The sequence below is a fragment of the Littorina saxatilis genome, linkage group LG11 (assembly GCF_037325665.1).
Source record: "Littorina saxatilis isolate snail1 linkage group LG11, US_GU_Lsax_2.0, whole genome shotgun sequence".
Classification (NCBI taxonomy): Eukaryota; Metazoa; Mollusca; class Gastropoda; order Littorinimorpha; family Littorinidae; genus Littorina; species Littorina saxatilis.
Genome location: NC_090255.1, coordinates 1,298,758 through 1,314,061, shown reverse-complemented (window position 1 = coordinate 1,314,061; position 15,304 = coordinate 1,298,758). Strand labels below are relative to the sequence as shown.

Sequence of the window (15,304 nt, the reverse complement as noted above, 5' to 3'; positions counted from 1 at the left end):
TGTAACAGTGCAAAACACACTTACAGCTACAGATTCAGCAGTATGTACACCCCCCCCCCCCTCCCCCAACCCAAGTGTAATAGTGCAAAAAACACCTACAGCTACAGCAGTATGTACCCCCCCCCCTCCCCAACTGTAACAGCACAAATCGCACCTACTGCTACAGGTACAGCAGTGTGTACAACCCCCCCCCCCCCAGTGTAACAGTGCAAAACACACCTACAGCTACAGCATTAATATGTACAACCCCCAACCCCCCCCCCCCCCGCCCCCACTGTAACAGTACAAAACTCATTTACAGCTACAGATTCAGAATTATGTACACCCCCCTCCCCCCCGCTGCCACCACTGTAACAGTACAAAACATACAACACTCCACCCCCTTCCCTCGTGTAGAGTGCAAAACACACCTAGAGCTACAGATACAGCAGTATATACAACCCCAATCCCCCCCCCCCCCCCCTGTGTGCAAAACACACCTACAGCTACAAAAACAGCAGTATGTTCAACCCCCCCTACTGTAACAGTACATAACACACCTACAGCTACAGCTACAGTTACATCTATGCTTGGCGCTGGTGGACAATATTCACTTTTTTGGCAAAAACCGCCAGTTTTGGCCAAAAAAGACAAAGATTTGGCCAAAAAACCCACACATTTGGCCAAATAAAATAGATTTGGCTATAACTTTTTTTTTGCCAAAACTTTCTATGTAAAAGTTTTGGCCAAAACTGTTTATGTTAGCTAAAACGGGAGATTTGGCCAAACTTCTGCCACAAAAAGATTTGGCCAAAAAAAGATTTGGCCAAAAAAAGATTTGGCCAAACAAAAAAGATTTGGCCAAATCTTCACTTTTTTGGCCAAATCTTTTTTGTTTGGCCAAATCTTTTTTTGGCCAAATCTTTTGTATTTGCTGGCGCTGGTGGACAATATTCACTTTTTTGGCCAAATCTCTTTTTGGCCAAAACTTTGCTTTTTTGGCCAAAACTTTGCTTTTTTGGCCAAAAACACTTTGTTTTGGGAAAATAAGTGAATATTGTCCACCAGCGCCAAGCAGCTTGGCGCTGGTGAACAATATTCACTTTTTTGGCCAAAAACGCACTTTTTTGGCCAAAACTGGCGGTTTTGGCCAAAACTGGCGTTTTTGGCCAAAACTATACTTTTTTGGCCAAAACTTTGCTTTTTTGGCCAAAACTTTGCTTTTTTGGCCAAAACTGGCGTTTTTGGCCAAAAAAATGAATATTGTCCATCAGCGCCAAGGGGTACTCAAAGATTTGGCCAAAAAATGAAGTTTTGGCCAAAACTATTTTTTGGCCAAAACTTTCAATGCAAAAGTTTTGGCCAAAAAAATATTTGGCCAAATCTAAAACATTTGGCCAAATCTAAAACATTTGGCCAAAAAAGTGAAGATTTGGCCAAATGTTTTAGATTTGGCCAAATATTTTTTTGGCCAAAACTTTGCACTTAAAAGTTTTGGCCAAAACATGTTTTTGGCCAAAAACACACTTTTTGGCCAATAATGTACGTTTTTGGCCAAAAAAGTGTGTTTTTGGCCAAAAAAGTGAATATTGTCCACCAGCGCCAAGCATATACATCAATATGCACACCCCCCCCCCCCCCAAGTGTAACAGTACAAAACACACCTACAGCTACAGATTCAGCAGTATGTACAACCCCCTCCCCCCTCCCCCCCCCCCCCCCCCCCCAGTGTCACTGTGCAGAACACACATACAGCTACAGATTCAGCAGTTAGTATGTACACCCCCCCCCCCCCCCAAGTGTGTAACAGTGCAAAACACACCACCAGCTACAGATAGATCAGTATGTACACCCCCCCCCCCCAAGTGTTACAATGCAATACACGTCACACCTACAGCTACAGATACATCAGTATGTACCCCCCCCCCCCCCAAGTGTAACAGTGCAAACCACACTTACAGCTACAGATTCAGCAGTATGTACTCCACCCCCCCCCCCCCCCCAGTGTAACAGTGCAAAAATCACTAACAGCTACAGCAGTATGTACCCCCCTCCCCCTACAGCTACAGAAGTATGTTACCCCCCCCCCCCCCCCTGTAACAGGACAATACACACCTACATCTACAGCAGTATGTACACACCCCCCCCCCCCCCACTGTAACAAGACAAAACACACCTACATCTATATTTACAGCAGTATGTACAACACCCCCCTCCCCCACTGTAACAGGACAAAACACACCTACATCTACATATACAGAATAAGATACAGCAGTATGTACTTCCCCCCCCTCACTGTAACAGCAAAACTAACATTGAGAGCCAAAAAAACCGAAATCACTTACTCGCTCCATCCGTCGGTTGTTCTCGAGTTGTCTGAATCTGATTGTCATTGCCAAGAGCCTGACTCACTGGCTACACAACTATTCTCACCGCCACCACGTGGCACTGGGACCAGCACTCAGATTGAGATCCCGAGGCGACATTCGTCTCGGATAACATATCATCAATGTGCTGTCCAACATTCCCAAGAATGTCTCTTCTTTCGATATTAACTTGAACTAAGAAAACAAATAAAATTCGCTCACGCGGGAAAGCAGCAGCCATTTTCACACTCAATCTTGTTTACCGTAAGGAAAGCTATTTGAATATTTCAAGTAAATGATGGCGTATTTTTAAAATGTAAAACTCATGATTTGAGCTCATGCTGTATTTGATTGCAAATATGCAAATAAAACTTACAATTAATTATCCTACTCCTATGTGAAAAAGTCAACAAATATGAATAATTTAGTTTCGCATTTGCATGGTCAGTCTCATAATGTCACGCCGTTGCTGGACCGACGCTTGAACAGGGGACGTAACAAATGTTAAAATAATGATCATCAATTTGTTATCTCCCGTAACTCTGCATATTTTTATCGACAGCAACATTGCGTCGGGCCGATGTCGGGGTTTATTACGTATATTTGCCGAGTTTTACACACAGTCAAAACGGTATCGGCGCGACAACGGACGACGACACACGACATATGACGACGTCACCCGACTGAAATCGTCAGTCGGCCGACGAAAGCTTGCTAGCTGGGAGGGAGAGTTGGCAGGAGAGGGGTTGGGTGCGCTGGGTGGGGGAGAGGGACAGTTGGAAGGAGAGGGGCTGGGTGCGCTGGGTGGTGGAGGGGCAGGGGTATGTGTCAACCCGGAGTGGGGTTGGTTAAGAAAAATACGCTCGTTTAGAGTACGTGCCTTGGCCAACACACACACACACACACACATACACACACACACACACACACACACACACACATACACACACATACACACACACGCACACACACACACACACACACACATACACACATACATACACACACACACACACACACACACAAATACACACACTCAAAAACACACTCACACACACACACACACACACACACACACATACACACTCACACACACACACACAGACACAGACACACACACGCACACACACACACAAACACACACACATACAAATACACACACACACATACACACACACACACACACATACACGTACACACACACACACACACGCACACACACACACACACACACACACACACACACACATACACACAAGCATTATGTAAACACATAGAGTGCATTGATCGGTTTTATTCGTATTACGAGTACCTCACACATCTTTGAGTGACACAATATATTTCTTTACCAAGCTGGTAATGAATACAAACTTGTAAAAATGCTGGCAAACACATGTGGTGTGATCATACTACTCAACTCTATGGTGTGTGTGTGCGTGTGTGTGTGCGTGGTGTGCGTGTGTGTGTGTGTATTTGTGTATGTGTGTATCAGTGTGTGTGTATGGTGTGTGTGTGTGTGTGTCTATCTTTGCATGTGTGTGTGTGTCAGTGTGTGTGTGTGTTTGTGTGTGTTGTTGTGTTTGTGCCTTTGATTCTGTTATTAATCTCACTAAGCTGGTTTGTTGATAGGTAGGTAGTTCAGTTGATATTTGATTATTCTTGATTTAATGTAACTTGGATAAATGAAGGTATACAATTGTAAGGATAAGTGTAATAAGTCAAATTGAACTACACGATAGGCATGTGCGTAACATATGTTCAATCAAATCAACATAAAGTTCAATTTGCAACTGATTAACTCGTTTAGATATAAACGTATGAATAATAGTGTTTTGCATGCTGTGGGCAGAGACATTTTTGATTTAGATTTAAACTGCTGACATGAAGTTTTTACCATCAGAGAAAACGTGGAGATATTTATTCCTTTTGATCTTCTTCTTCTCCGTCCATGGGCTGAATGCCCACGTTCACTCGTGTTTTTGCACATGTATGACCGTTATTACCCCGCCATTCAAGCAGCCACACGCCGATTTCGGGGGAAGCATGCTGGGTATTTTTGTGTTTCTATAACCCACCGAACTCTGACATGGATTACAGGATTTTTCCGTGCGCACTTGGTCTTGTGCTTGCGTGTACACACGAAAGGGGGGTAAGGCACTAGCAGGTCTGCACATAAGTTGACCTGGGAGATCGGACAAATCTCCATCCTTAACCCACCAGGCGGCCGCGACTGACCGGGATTTGAACTCACGACCTCCCGATTAGGAGGCTGATGTCTTATCCACTAGGCCACTGCGCCCGACATTCCTCTTGATCAAAAACAAGAAAGCTTTGAGATGTCAGACACCTTTCAGTAGAAACGGAATGAGTGTTTTACATGTCGGTGTAAACAGTATAGTCGATAAAGTTTACTTGTATTTCTCACAAAAAAATGTGCCTCAGTAAAAATTCTCTTTCGGAACCTCAATGACGTCAATCGTCACCTTTGCAGAAATCTCACGTAAACGTTGCATATTACGTAATCCGATCAGGACACAAGGGCTGAAACTGTAGGAATGTCTTAATTGGCAAGACGTATTGTCTTATTAGTAGATATATGAGTACCGTATTGTCTTGGACTTAGCATTACATATTACACCATGTCACGTGACCTTGAGGTTCTGGTCGGAAAATGATGTTTCTTTCTCAACCTACGTGGCACACAACGTTGTTAAAGGGAGACGACTGTTTCACCCAAAGACTTCTAGGTATTTTAGAATCGATGAAGGATTATAAGTCTTGAAAATATATGACTCCATGAATAGTATCCTATACATAAATGTGTACAAAACCAGATATTATATTTAACAATTTCACAAAATTGCGAACAAAAAGAAAAACAGGCAGATATGTAATCGGAAGCATGGCAAGTGTGCATGCCCTCAGGATTGGAAGTGTGTGATGAGTGAAGCAACATGAGACGTCATCCATACTCGAAGTCCCACAACAGTTTCTTAGTGGAATATTATTATTTAGTCAGTTCCAAATACAAATAAGAGAGAACGGGGACAGATAGGAAGGGACATTGGGTGGGTACATGGCAAGGCAGTTTGGGGTTGTGGGTGTTCATCGGTGATAACTGCAATAAACAAACAATACCTTATAATACATGCATCGTAAACATCAAATACTATACCAAGTCATTCAATAAAGATAAAGAAGAAATAAATGGACGAGAAAAAAGGGGGGGGGGGAGACGAGTGAGAACGAACAAGTAAACACAACAAAGAAGGGAGGGGACGGGTGAGAACGAACATGAACTTTCAGTAAACAAAATAATAAGCATTATCGTTGAGAAAAGAGAGACAATCTGCACTAAAGTGCACATTTAAAGAAAAAGCATAATCGTATGCATATAGGGACCGTTTGGGGATGGGAGAGACCGTGCTAAAGTGTGCCTTTAAAAGGTCAAGATATACATGCGTTCAAATCAATTCCGTTCCGTTCCCATGACATAATTTTCACAGGTGGCCGAGGCCAGCGTTTCAAAACACCACTCTGTAAATAGAGTCCCGTGCTTCACGTTATTACGTTGCAAAACTGTCTAGTGACAATACCGTTCGTTTGCAGATCAAGCCGACTGCATAAAGAAAAAACTCACTTAGTCGTTTGCCCTTTAGTCCTTTACACATCCGTTTAGATTTAATAACAGAGCCATTTGTGGCAAAGTTATATCCACGCCACAAAAACTTGCGTGTAAGTCATTTAATCCCTAACATCGCGTTAATTTCGTTTTAATTAACATTACATAACAAAATAACATTTGCACACAAGGCGGAGAAGGAAGACTGACAGGTGAATACCTCACACTCACAATATATACGATTTACACCACCGACTGGCGTGAGAACAACTTGAAAGGAAGTAACCATTAACAGGTGGGGGGGATAATCAACCCAATCAAAGCAAACTTAAACACGCAGTCAAGTTAACATTACAAAAATCGATTGCCTACAAAAATCACAACAACAACTATTTAATCGCGTTTGACTCAGATTTAGCAGCCATAATCTAATGGCCTTACCCATGAAACATTACAATTCAAAAACGATCACTAAGAAAAGGCAAATTACGAAACCAAACGAATTAGTATCCAAGTGCAACGATTGTGACTCAATGATTATCAAAAAGCAAAGTTTCCGCCTTTTAGATGAAAACGAACTCAAGGAAAATGATAATTGGGGGGGGGGGGGGGAAAGGGGGGGGGGGGGGGGGCAGCTAGCAAGTAATCGTCAACAGTCCTTCCCCTTTACAATCACACAAAAACCATGTAAAATACTAACCATTTGGGCTCATTTCTTCACGACACTTCTCATAAAGGCACGCAAGTCATGAATGCACAAAAACTTCACATCTGGTGCTTCTCTCCTAAACTATTTTGAACACAAACCCATGGTCGGTTTACTATTAATCTACGTTTCTATTTTCTGACACAATCTGTAGAGATGTGCTCGGTTTCACAGACAGGAAGCAACTGATGGTATTTGCGGGAAGGATAGCCCGCGTGAACCCTTTTTCGACTGTACAAAAACTGATGTGCCAATTCGTTCTCGTGCGTGTTTCACGCCCGATCAACAATCGTGACATGAATTCAACTCACTGCGTGCGTCCCGTTCAAACGGAGCTGAGGGGCAGTTTTCCAACAAAAATCAACTGCTATCCGCTTTACAAAAACATTCACACATTCATCCAACGAGTACGTGGAACTAAAGCGTCAATCACAATACATAGTAGAAAAAGTGAGTCAAGAGTCAATGAATGATAGTCGGTCCAGTAAGAGTCTCAAACCAAGGAAAATAACATCTTTCTCACACGCATTACAACCCAATGAACAAAACACCCTTACACAGGAACAAAACACCCTTACACAGGTACAAAAAACCCAATACCAATTAATATCGTCATAATTTAAGAACGCACACACGGCAACAACAATTCTGTCTTGTTTCGTCAACACACAAAAATTGGCAATAATAGCCCAACCATAGGCGCATGACATGAAGTAGCATGCCTTGATCAGGGGCATGCACACTCCCACATCAAATCACGACTGTGATTTCAAAAATCAAAACAAAAGGTCCACAGTAAATTTCAGCAAGATGTTCCATCAATACCGTCCTTACTCTCACGCACATATTGCCAGATAGCCTCATTCTCACTTGCATACATAATTTCCCGTTGGAGCTATTTGTTTCTGTTGGTGCCGTTCGTTTTCTTTCAAATTGTTCGTTCGGTAAGAGCTGTCTGTTCATTTCCTCAAATCATCTGCTTATTGTCCACACAAAATAAAATCCATATAGCAGACCCTGATATAATAAGGAACACAGACGTAACATTGGGTTCAGGACATAACTGCTTGCGGTGGCTGCCAGCTGAAGTTATCATCATGTAAGAAGGTGGGGTGACGTTTCTTGCAGGTGGCACACGTACCTCTGTCTTTGCACTCCCTTGACCGGTGGTCGGTAGAGATGGCACATGCAAAACAGAGTTTATTCTTCATAACGAACTCCCTTCTTTCTTGAAGTGGTTTTGCTGCTAGCTTCCTACATTCTGGGAGTTGGTGCCCTTGAGCTTCGCAGTACAGACATGATTGATAGGGAGTAGTTTCCGTCCTCATCGCGTTTCTCTGCATGCCGGTAGAGGAGCTAGTGCCTGATGAGTGAGCGGAAGAAGCTGGCTTGGCAAGGTTGCCGAAGACTGGGTCGCTCGCCACGTCGGCTTCCTTGGCGATGAAGTCCGCTAACTCAGCGAAGGTAGGATATCGTCCCTTGGTGTCTTTCACTTCGTTAACCTTTCTTAACCACCTATTTGCCATCCAATCTGGCAGCTTTTCTATCAGACGCTTCTGATACTGGGAGTCATCCAAGATCCCCATCCCTCCAACGACTTGAGCCGCGATGACGCATTGCCTCAGGAAATCTGCCAAAGATCGAAGTGCGGTACAGTCTTTATTTTTAACAACTCCCCATGAGTCCAATTTGTCTCGGAATGCTTGCGCCACTATGAATGGATTGCCAAACCGCTGCTCCAACACTTCTAGGGCTCCGAGGTAGGCAGCCTCGTTTCTCAGCAAAAAGAAACCCTTGACGGATTCCCTGGCCAACCCTCCGACGTACTTTTGAAGGTAAAGCAGTTTCTCCGTTGCTGGGATAGGCTGTCTACCAATCAACAGAGAGAAGGCCGACTTCCATATCGGGTAGGCCAGTGAGTCACCCGAAAATACCGCTGGTTCTTGAACCGGCAGCCTATTGAGTGAGATGGCTTCGGCCATGGTTTGGGTCAGCGAACGTTGGAGCTGTTCTGATGCTGAGTGGGTAGCAGAATCGTTCTCCCGTTGACTAGGGTGCTCTTGGCGATGTGACCGTCGTGGGCAGCTGATTGAGATGGGTCACATGGGGGACGAAAGGGTATGCCTCGGGTCTCAAAAGGCCTGGAGGAGGGGGTAGAGTCTTTTTGGGATGGGAAGGTGACTGAGGAAGGGCCGCATCTTGGTGATGATCACACTGTGTCTCACTGTTCATGGGTTGCGCGGAAGCGACCGCCTGTGACGTGGTGGCGGCAGCAGCTGCGGCCTCGTTACCACCGCAGGCTTCTGAGTTTGAAGGTTGAAAAAGGTGAGACGGTCTTGAGGGAGTGGAAGCTGATGAGAGGGGGCCCCCAAAACCAGTGACATCCGTCTGACCGCCTCCGCCTGTCGCGAGTGACGTAGCGGTGGTCGCCAAAGGGACCCCTGTCTCAGTATGGCTGAAGGCCACGGTCGTAGGCAGTGCATCGGTGGTAGTCCCCGCTTGTTGTAGCCGTGGTGCTCCTGAACGTGGGCGATGACCCAGGAGGAGTGCCGTCTGGTCCACGGTGATGGCAGAGAGGTCGCCCGCCATATCAGCCTGGAATTGCCCCTGGGAAAGGTCCACCGGTGCTGCGTCCGCCGTCGCTCCCGGACCTGCCATTGCCATGGGAGGGATGGGACCACTACCTATCAGGGAGGGGAAGTTTGGGGGAGCGTTGGAAATAAAACGCTCGGTCAGGGAGGGGTAAAGAGTGTTCGTTTGGCTATCTCGACTTTCCTGTTCAAATTCTTCAATCGTGCTGATAACGGCATCATTTTCTCTGATCTTGAACTGAAGTCTCATCCTTTCCATCTTTGCTCGCTGTTCCGATTCCTCCCTTTCAATAGCGGCTTCTTCCTTGAGTCTTCTTTCTTCTTCTCTCAATCTTCTTTCGTCTTGTTCACGTTTCTCCTTCAGTCTTTTTTCATCTCGTTCACGTTCCTCCTTCAGTCTTCTTTCTTCTTCTCTATATTTTCTTTCGTCTTGTTCACGTTCCTCCGTCAGTTTTCTTTCCTCTCGTTCACGTTCCTCCTTCAGTTCTCTTTCCTCTCGTTCACGTTCCTCCTCCAATCTTCTTTCCTCTGCTTCTTTCTTGATGATGGATTTCTTTAGTTCTATATCCTTTACTACTCTTTCCTTTTCTTCGAGGGCTACCGTACTTTGCAGTTGGACATGCAGCTGCATTCTCTCTATCTTTCTGGCTAACTTAGCTGCGGCGGAAGATGCCTGTGAACTACGCATTGAGCCTTTACTAGCACTGGTACTAACACTAGACGCCGAGCTGGCAATGGAATTGGGTCCCCTTGGAAAGAGGAGGTCAACTTGCGCAACGATTGTCTGCAACTGCGCTTGTCTGCTCTTTTCATCTTCATTTTCCTTCGGACTTGGTTCCACTGCCTGTAGTTTATCATTCAGGGCGTGGAGCTCCTTGTACGTTGTCTGTAGTACCTTCTTCTTTTGTCTCAATTTGTGCTTGTCAGGGTATTGTTCTTGGAGGTAGTCGTCTGCTTGACTGATAGCTAACTGAAACATCTGACTCTCCTTCCAGTACTCGTCCCTCAGCTTCTGTGCCTTAACTTCCTGGTTAGATTTCGCCATGGCCCTGGTTGTAACTCCCAGGCGCTCTTCTGGTGAAGGAGTTGGCGCTAAGGCATCGATGACCTCTTGGTCGCCAACTGCCGTGCCAGTAGCTTCTTCTTGAACTGGATCGCTCATCTTTAGTACGACCTTGGGGGGATCTTCACAGTAGATTCTGCAGAGCACAGCGAATAACTAGGCTATGCTGTCATAAAGTCTTTAAGATGACGGTCACCCTAAAACTGTTAACTAACGGTGAAGGGCGTTGAGATGAGTTGCTTCCTGTCTGGATTTCTGGTTGAAGGAGGAAATAATTTGGCTTACTAGAATAGACGTCGATGGCTGTTGATTCATTCTGTGTAGAGTATGATGCTATTCCACACGAGTCTAATGTTATCACTGTGCATGCCCTCAGGATTGGAAGTGTGTGATGAGTGAAGCAACATGAGACGTCATCCATACTCGAAGTCCCACAACAGTTTCTTAGTGGAATATTATTATTTAGTCAGTTCCAAATACAAATAAGGAGAGAACGGGGACAAATAGGAAGGGACATTGGGTGGGTACATGGCAAGGCAGTTTGGGGTTGTGGGTGTTCATCGGTGATAACTGCAATAAACAAACAATACCTTATAATACATGCATCGTAAACATCAAATACTATACCAAGTCATTCAATAAAGATAAAGAAGAAATAAATGGACGAGAAAAAAGGGGGGGGGGGAGACGAGTGAGAACGAACAAGTAAACACAACAAAGGGGGGAGGGGACGGGTGAGAACGAACATGAACTTTCAGTAAACAAAATAATCAGCATTATCGTTGAGAAAAGAGAGACAATCTGCACTAAAGTGCACATTTAAAGAAAAAGCATAATCGTATGCATATAGGGACCGTTTGGGGATGGGAGAGACCGTGCTAAAGTGTGCCTTTAAAAGGTCAAGATATACATGCGTTCAAATCAATTCCGTTCCGTTCCCATGACATAATTTTCACAGGTGGCCGAGGCCAGCGTTTCAAAACACCACTCTGTAAATAGAGTCCCGTGCTTCACGTTATTACGTTGCAAAACTGTCTAGTGACAATACCGTTCGTTTGCAGATCAAGCCGACTGCATAAAGAAAAAACTCACTTAGTCGTTTGCCCTTTAGTCCTTTACACATCCGTTTAAATTTAATAACAGAGCCATTTGTGGCAAAGTTATATCCACGCCACAAAAACTTGCGTGTAAGTCATTTAATCCCTAACATCGCGTTAATTTCGTTTTAATTAACATTACATAACAAAATAACATTTGCACACAAGGCGGAGAAGGAAGACTGACAGGTGAATACCTCACACTCACAATATATACGATTTACACCACCGACTGGCGTGAGAACAACTTGAAAGGGAGTAACCATTAACAGGTGGGGGGGATAATCGACCCAATCAAAGCAAACTTAAACACGCAGTCACGTTAACATTACAAAAATCGATTGCCTACAAAAATCACAACAACAACTATTTAATCGCGTTTGACACAGATTTCGCAGCCATAATCTAATGGCCTTACCAATGAAACATTACAATTCAAAAACGATCACTAAGAAAAGGCAAATTACGAAACCAAACGAATTAGTATCCAAGTGCAACGATTTTGACTCAATGATTATCAAAAAGCAAAGTTTCCGCCTTTTAGATGAAAACGAAATCAAGGAAAATGATAATTGGGGGGGGGGGGGAAAGGGGGGGGGGGCAGCTAGCAAGTAATCGTCAACAGTCCTTCCCCTTTACAATCACACAAAAACCATGTAAAATACTAACCATTTGGGCTCATTTCTTCACGACACTTCTCATAAAGGCACGCAAGTCATGAATGCACAAAACTTCACATCTGGTGTACTTCTCTCCTAAACTATTTTGAACACAAAACCATGGTCGGTTTTACTATTAATCTAAGTTTCTATTTTCTGACACAATCTGTAGAGATGTGCTCGGTTTCACAGACAGGAAGCAACTGATGGTATTTGCGGGAAGAATAGCCCGCGTGAACCCTTTTTTCGACTGTACAAAAACTGATGTGCCAATTCGTTCTCGTGCGTGTTTCACGCCCGATCAACAATCGTGACATGAATTCAACTCACTGCGTGCGTCCCGTTCAAACGGAGCTGAGGGGCAGTTTTCCAACAAAAATCAACTGCTATCCGCTTTACAAAAACATTCACACATTCATCCAACGAGTACGTGGAACTAAAGCGTCAATCACAATACATAGTAGAAAAAGTGAGTCAAGAGTCAATGAATGATAGTCGGTCCAGTAAGAGTCTCAAACCAAGGAAAATAACATCTTTCTCACACGCATTACAACCCAATGAACAAAACACCCTTACACAGGAACAAAACACCCTTACACAGGTACAAAAAACCCAATACCAATTAATATCGTCATAATTTAAGAACGCACACACGGCAACAACAATTCTGTCTTGTTTCGTCAACACACAAAAATTGGCAATAATAGCCCAACCATAGGCGCATGACATGAAGTAGCATGCCTTGATCAGGGGCATGCACAGCAAGTATGGTTAGTAACCAACACTTCAACATTACTATTTATGCAATAGACGTCAAGATGAGTGAGTGTTTTAACATTTCATCGACAACAGTGAGTCAAATTTAGAAAATAAAAAGTAAGATTAAAAACAAAACACCTGGATAATCGTTCGGATCAACCGCCTTAATTTTTTTCAAAAAACAAAAAACTGCTGAAAGGAGTGTGTTACATGTAGCATTGTACACATGTAGCATTGTACACATGTAGTATTGTACATATATTACATTGTACACATGTAGCATTGTACACATATTGCATTGTACACATGTAGCATTGTACACATATTGCATTGTACACATGTAGCATTGTACACATATTGCATTGTACACATGTAGCATTGTACACATATATTGCATTGTACACATTTAGCATTGTACACATATTGCATTGTACATATGTAGCATTGTACACATATGGCATGGTACACATGTAGCATTGTACACACATTGCATTGTACACATGTAGAATTGTACACATATTGCATTGTACATATGTAGCATTGTACACATATAACAGTGTACACATGAAGCATTGTATACACATTTAGCATTGCAAACATTTAGCAATTATAAAAATCACAGAAAGTCTGTTAGAATTGGACATAGCCTACATTTTGTTTCCGTGAACAAAATTACGCCATTATGCAACAGATTTGTCCTGATTTTAACATGAAATAATAGCATCATATTCTATTCAACACATGCAGCAATGTTCACACTCTGCTTTCTTTTTACAGTGGGAATACTTTCGCTCAATTAATTTTGAAACTAGCAGCTTCTTAAATTTGCAAAACATAATTTTGGAAGAAGGTTTCTCTCCACACAGGAGAGAGTCAGTCTGTTTAGAATACAGAATAATGCGATAACCCAAAGTTGGAAAATCATCCAAATGGTGCGATTACGAAAATAAGCTTTCCAAAAGCGAGCACACACAAACATACACATACATGTATAAAAGAGTTAAACATTAAAATACAATTCTCCCAAAACATTTAACATCATGATTTGGGGTATGTGTTAAAAAGAACGGATTGACGTTTCCAATAAAAAAGCTTCAACAGATATCTGGTAGTTAAGGGGATCTCTTAAAGCAAGTGAGAGGTTTTACAGAATTCAGTACATGTCATAATAAAAACGCAATGTTTAACACGTTCAACCGATTTTCTGCTGTCTAATGTGAAATCAACGCCGAATTGAAAATATCTCAAGACTTAACCAATGAAAACATGAATTTAAAAAAAAAGTTAAAACAACTTTCTTGAACAGTATGTATGCGTATAGAAGATTTCCAGCCAAATAAACATCTATATATATATACGACTAGTGTCTGTGTGTCTGTGTGTCTGTGTGTGTGTGTGTGTATCTGTCTGTGCGCGATGCACGGCCAAAGTTCTCGATGGATCTGCTTCAAATTTGGTGGGCATATTCAAGTAGACCCGGGACACGACACAACCTGGTCGATATTTCAACACGTGCTCTCAGCGCGCAGCGCGGAACCGATTTTGGTTCCACCTCAGCTATTTTGGTTCCACCTCAGCTTACCCGGGCCCCCATACCGACACACCATAGCCGCTACACCACATCACAACGCCAAAGTTCTCGGTGGATCTTTTTCAAATTTGGACACCGTATTCAGCTACACCCCGGACACAATATCATCGATGAGATATTTCAACACGTGCTCTCAGCGCGCAGCGCTGAACTCATTTTCGTTTTTGGGTTCATTTCACCATTATAAGTAACTCTTCCTTATCTTCTCCAGTGTTTGGCGTTTATCTCCCTTCCTTCGTGTGGCTTTCCCGTTCAGTTGTAAGTTACTACACTGCGCTGTCCACTGCGCTGAGCGTCTTCGGATATTCCCGGCGTTCTGTTACTGTTACCTATTTTTAGAAGGTCAACGCAGTGTACAGAACGTAAATTGGACCCGTAAATTATCCTCACTGTAAAAGTGCAAAGGTCGAATCAATTTATAGCCACGCGAAAAATACACTGTCATCTATCTCTCTATAGATACGGCTTCTCTGTGTTTGTGTGTGTGTGTGTGTAAGTGTGTGTGTCTCTATGTAATCAACACCTGTGCATTCTTCAGTTCTGTTTGTGATGTGGTCTGGCGGCTTTTGTGTAATTTTATGTACTGGCCTTCCTTTGAGAAGCCATAACTTGCTCAGTCCTGTTTGAGTGGAGTTCGCCTCCAAAGGTGATTAACACGGTTACATTCGTCGACAAGGATGGGACTCGATATGGTCAGGAATGGCATTATGGCCACTGAATCATTTTCGTGCTGTTCCCATTCCACGAATCTGGGAGGGACCTAAGCTTGGCGGGTCCATAGTTCGGACGGCTCTAAGTACTTCTTCCCGGCGAAGCCGGCTACCCGGCGAAGCGGGTATTCATTCTAGTGTTCAATATATCACAGAATATC

General features: G+C 43.4%; 2 protein-coding genes across 2 annotated transcripts in view; both read right to left on the bottom strand.

Moving 5' to 3' along the window:
• Positions 1-8,655, bottom strand: part of LOC138980760 (uncharacterized) — an 18,068-nt gene extending 9,413 nt beyond the window's left edge. Inside the window, exon 1 of the mRNA XM_070353660.1 lies at positions 8,005-8,655. Within this exon, the coding sequence (XP_070209761.1) occupies positions 8,005-8,655 (651 nt within the window). The remainder of the gene's footprint in view (positions 1-8,004) is intronic.
• Positions 8,656-8,722: 67 nt separating this feature from the next.
• Positions 8,723-10,426, bottom strand: LOC138980759 (putative uncharacterized protein DDB_G0271982). Its single transcript, XM_070353659.1, has one exon. The coding sequence runs from the start codon at positions 10,424-10,426 to the stop codon at positions 8,723-8,725; it is 1,704 nt and encodes a 567-aa protein (XP_070209760.1).
• Between the last annotated feature and the right edge of the window lie 4,878 nt (positions 10,427-15,304).

Excerpts from the sequence above, each read along its gene's own strand:
- LOC138980759 (XM_070353659.1), bottom strand. The coding sequence starts at position 10,426 with ATGAGCGATCCAGTTCAAGAAGAAGCTACTGGCACGGCAGTTGGCGAC.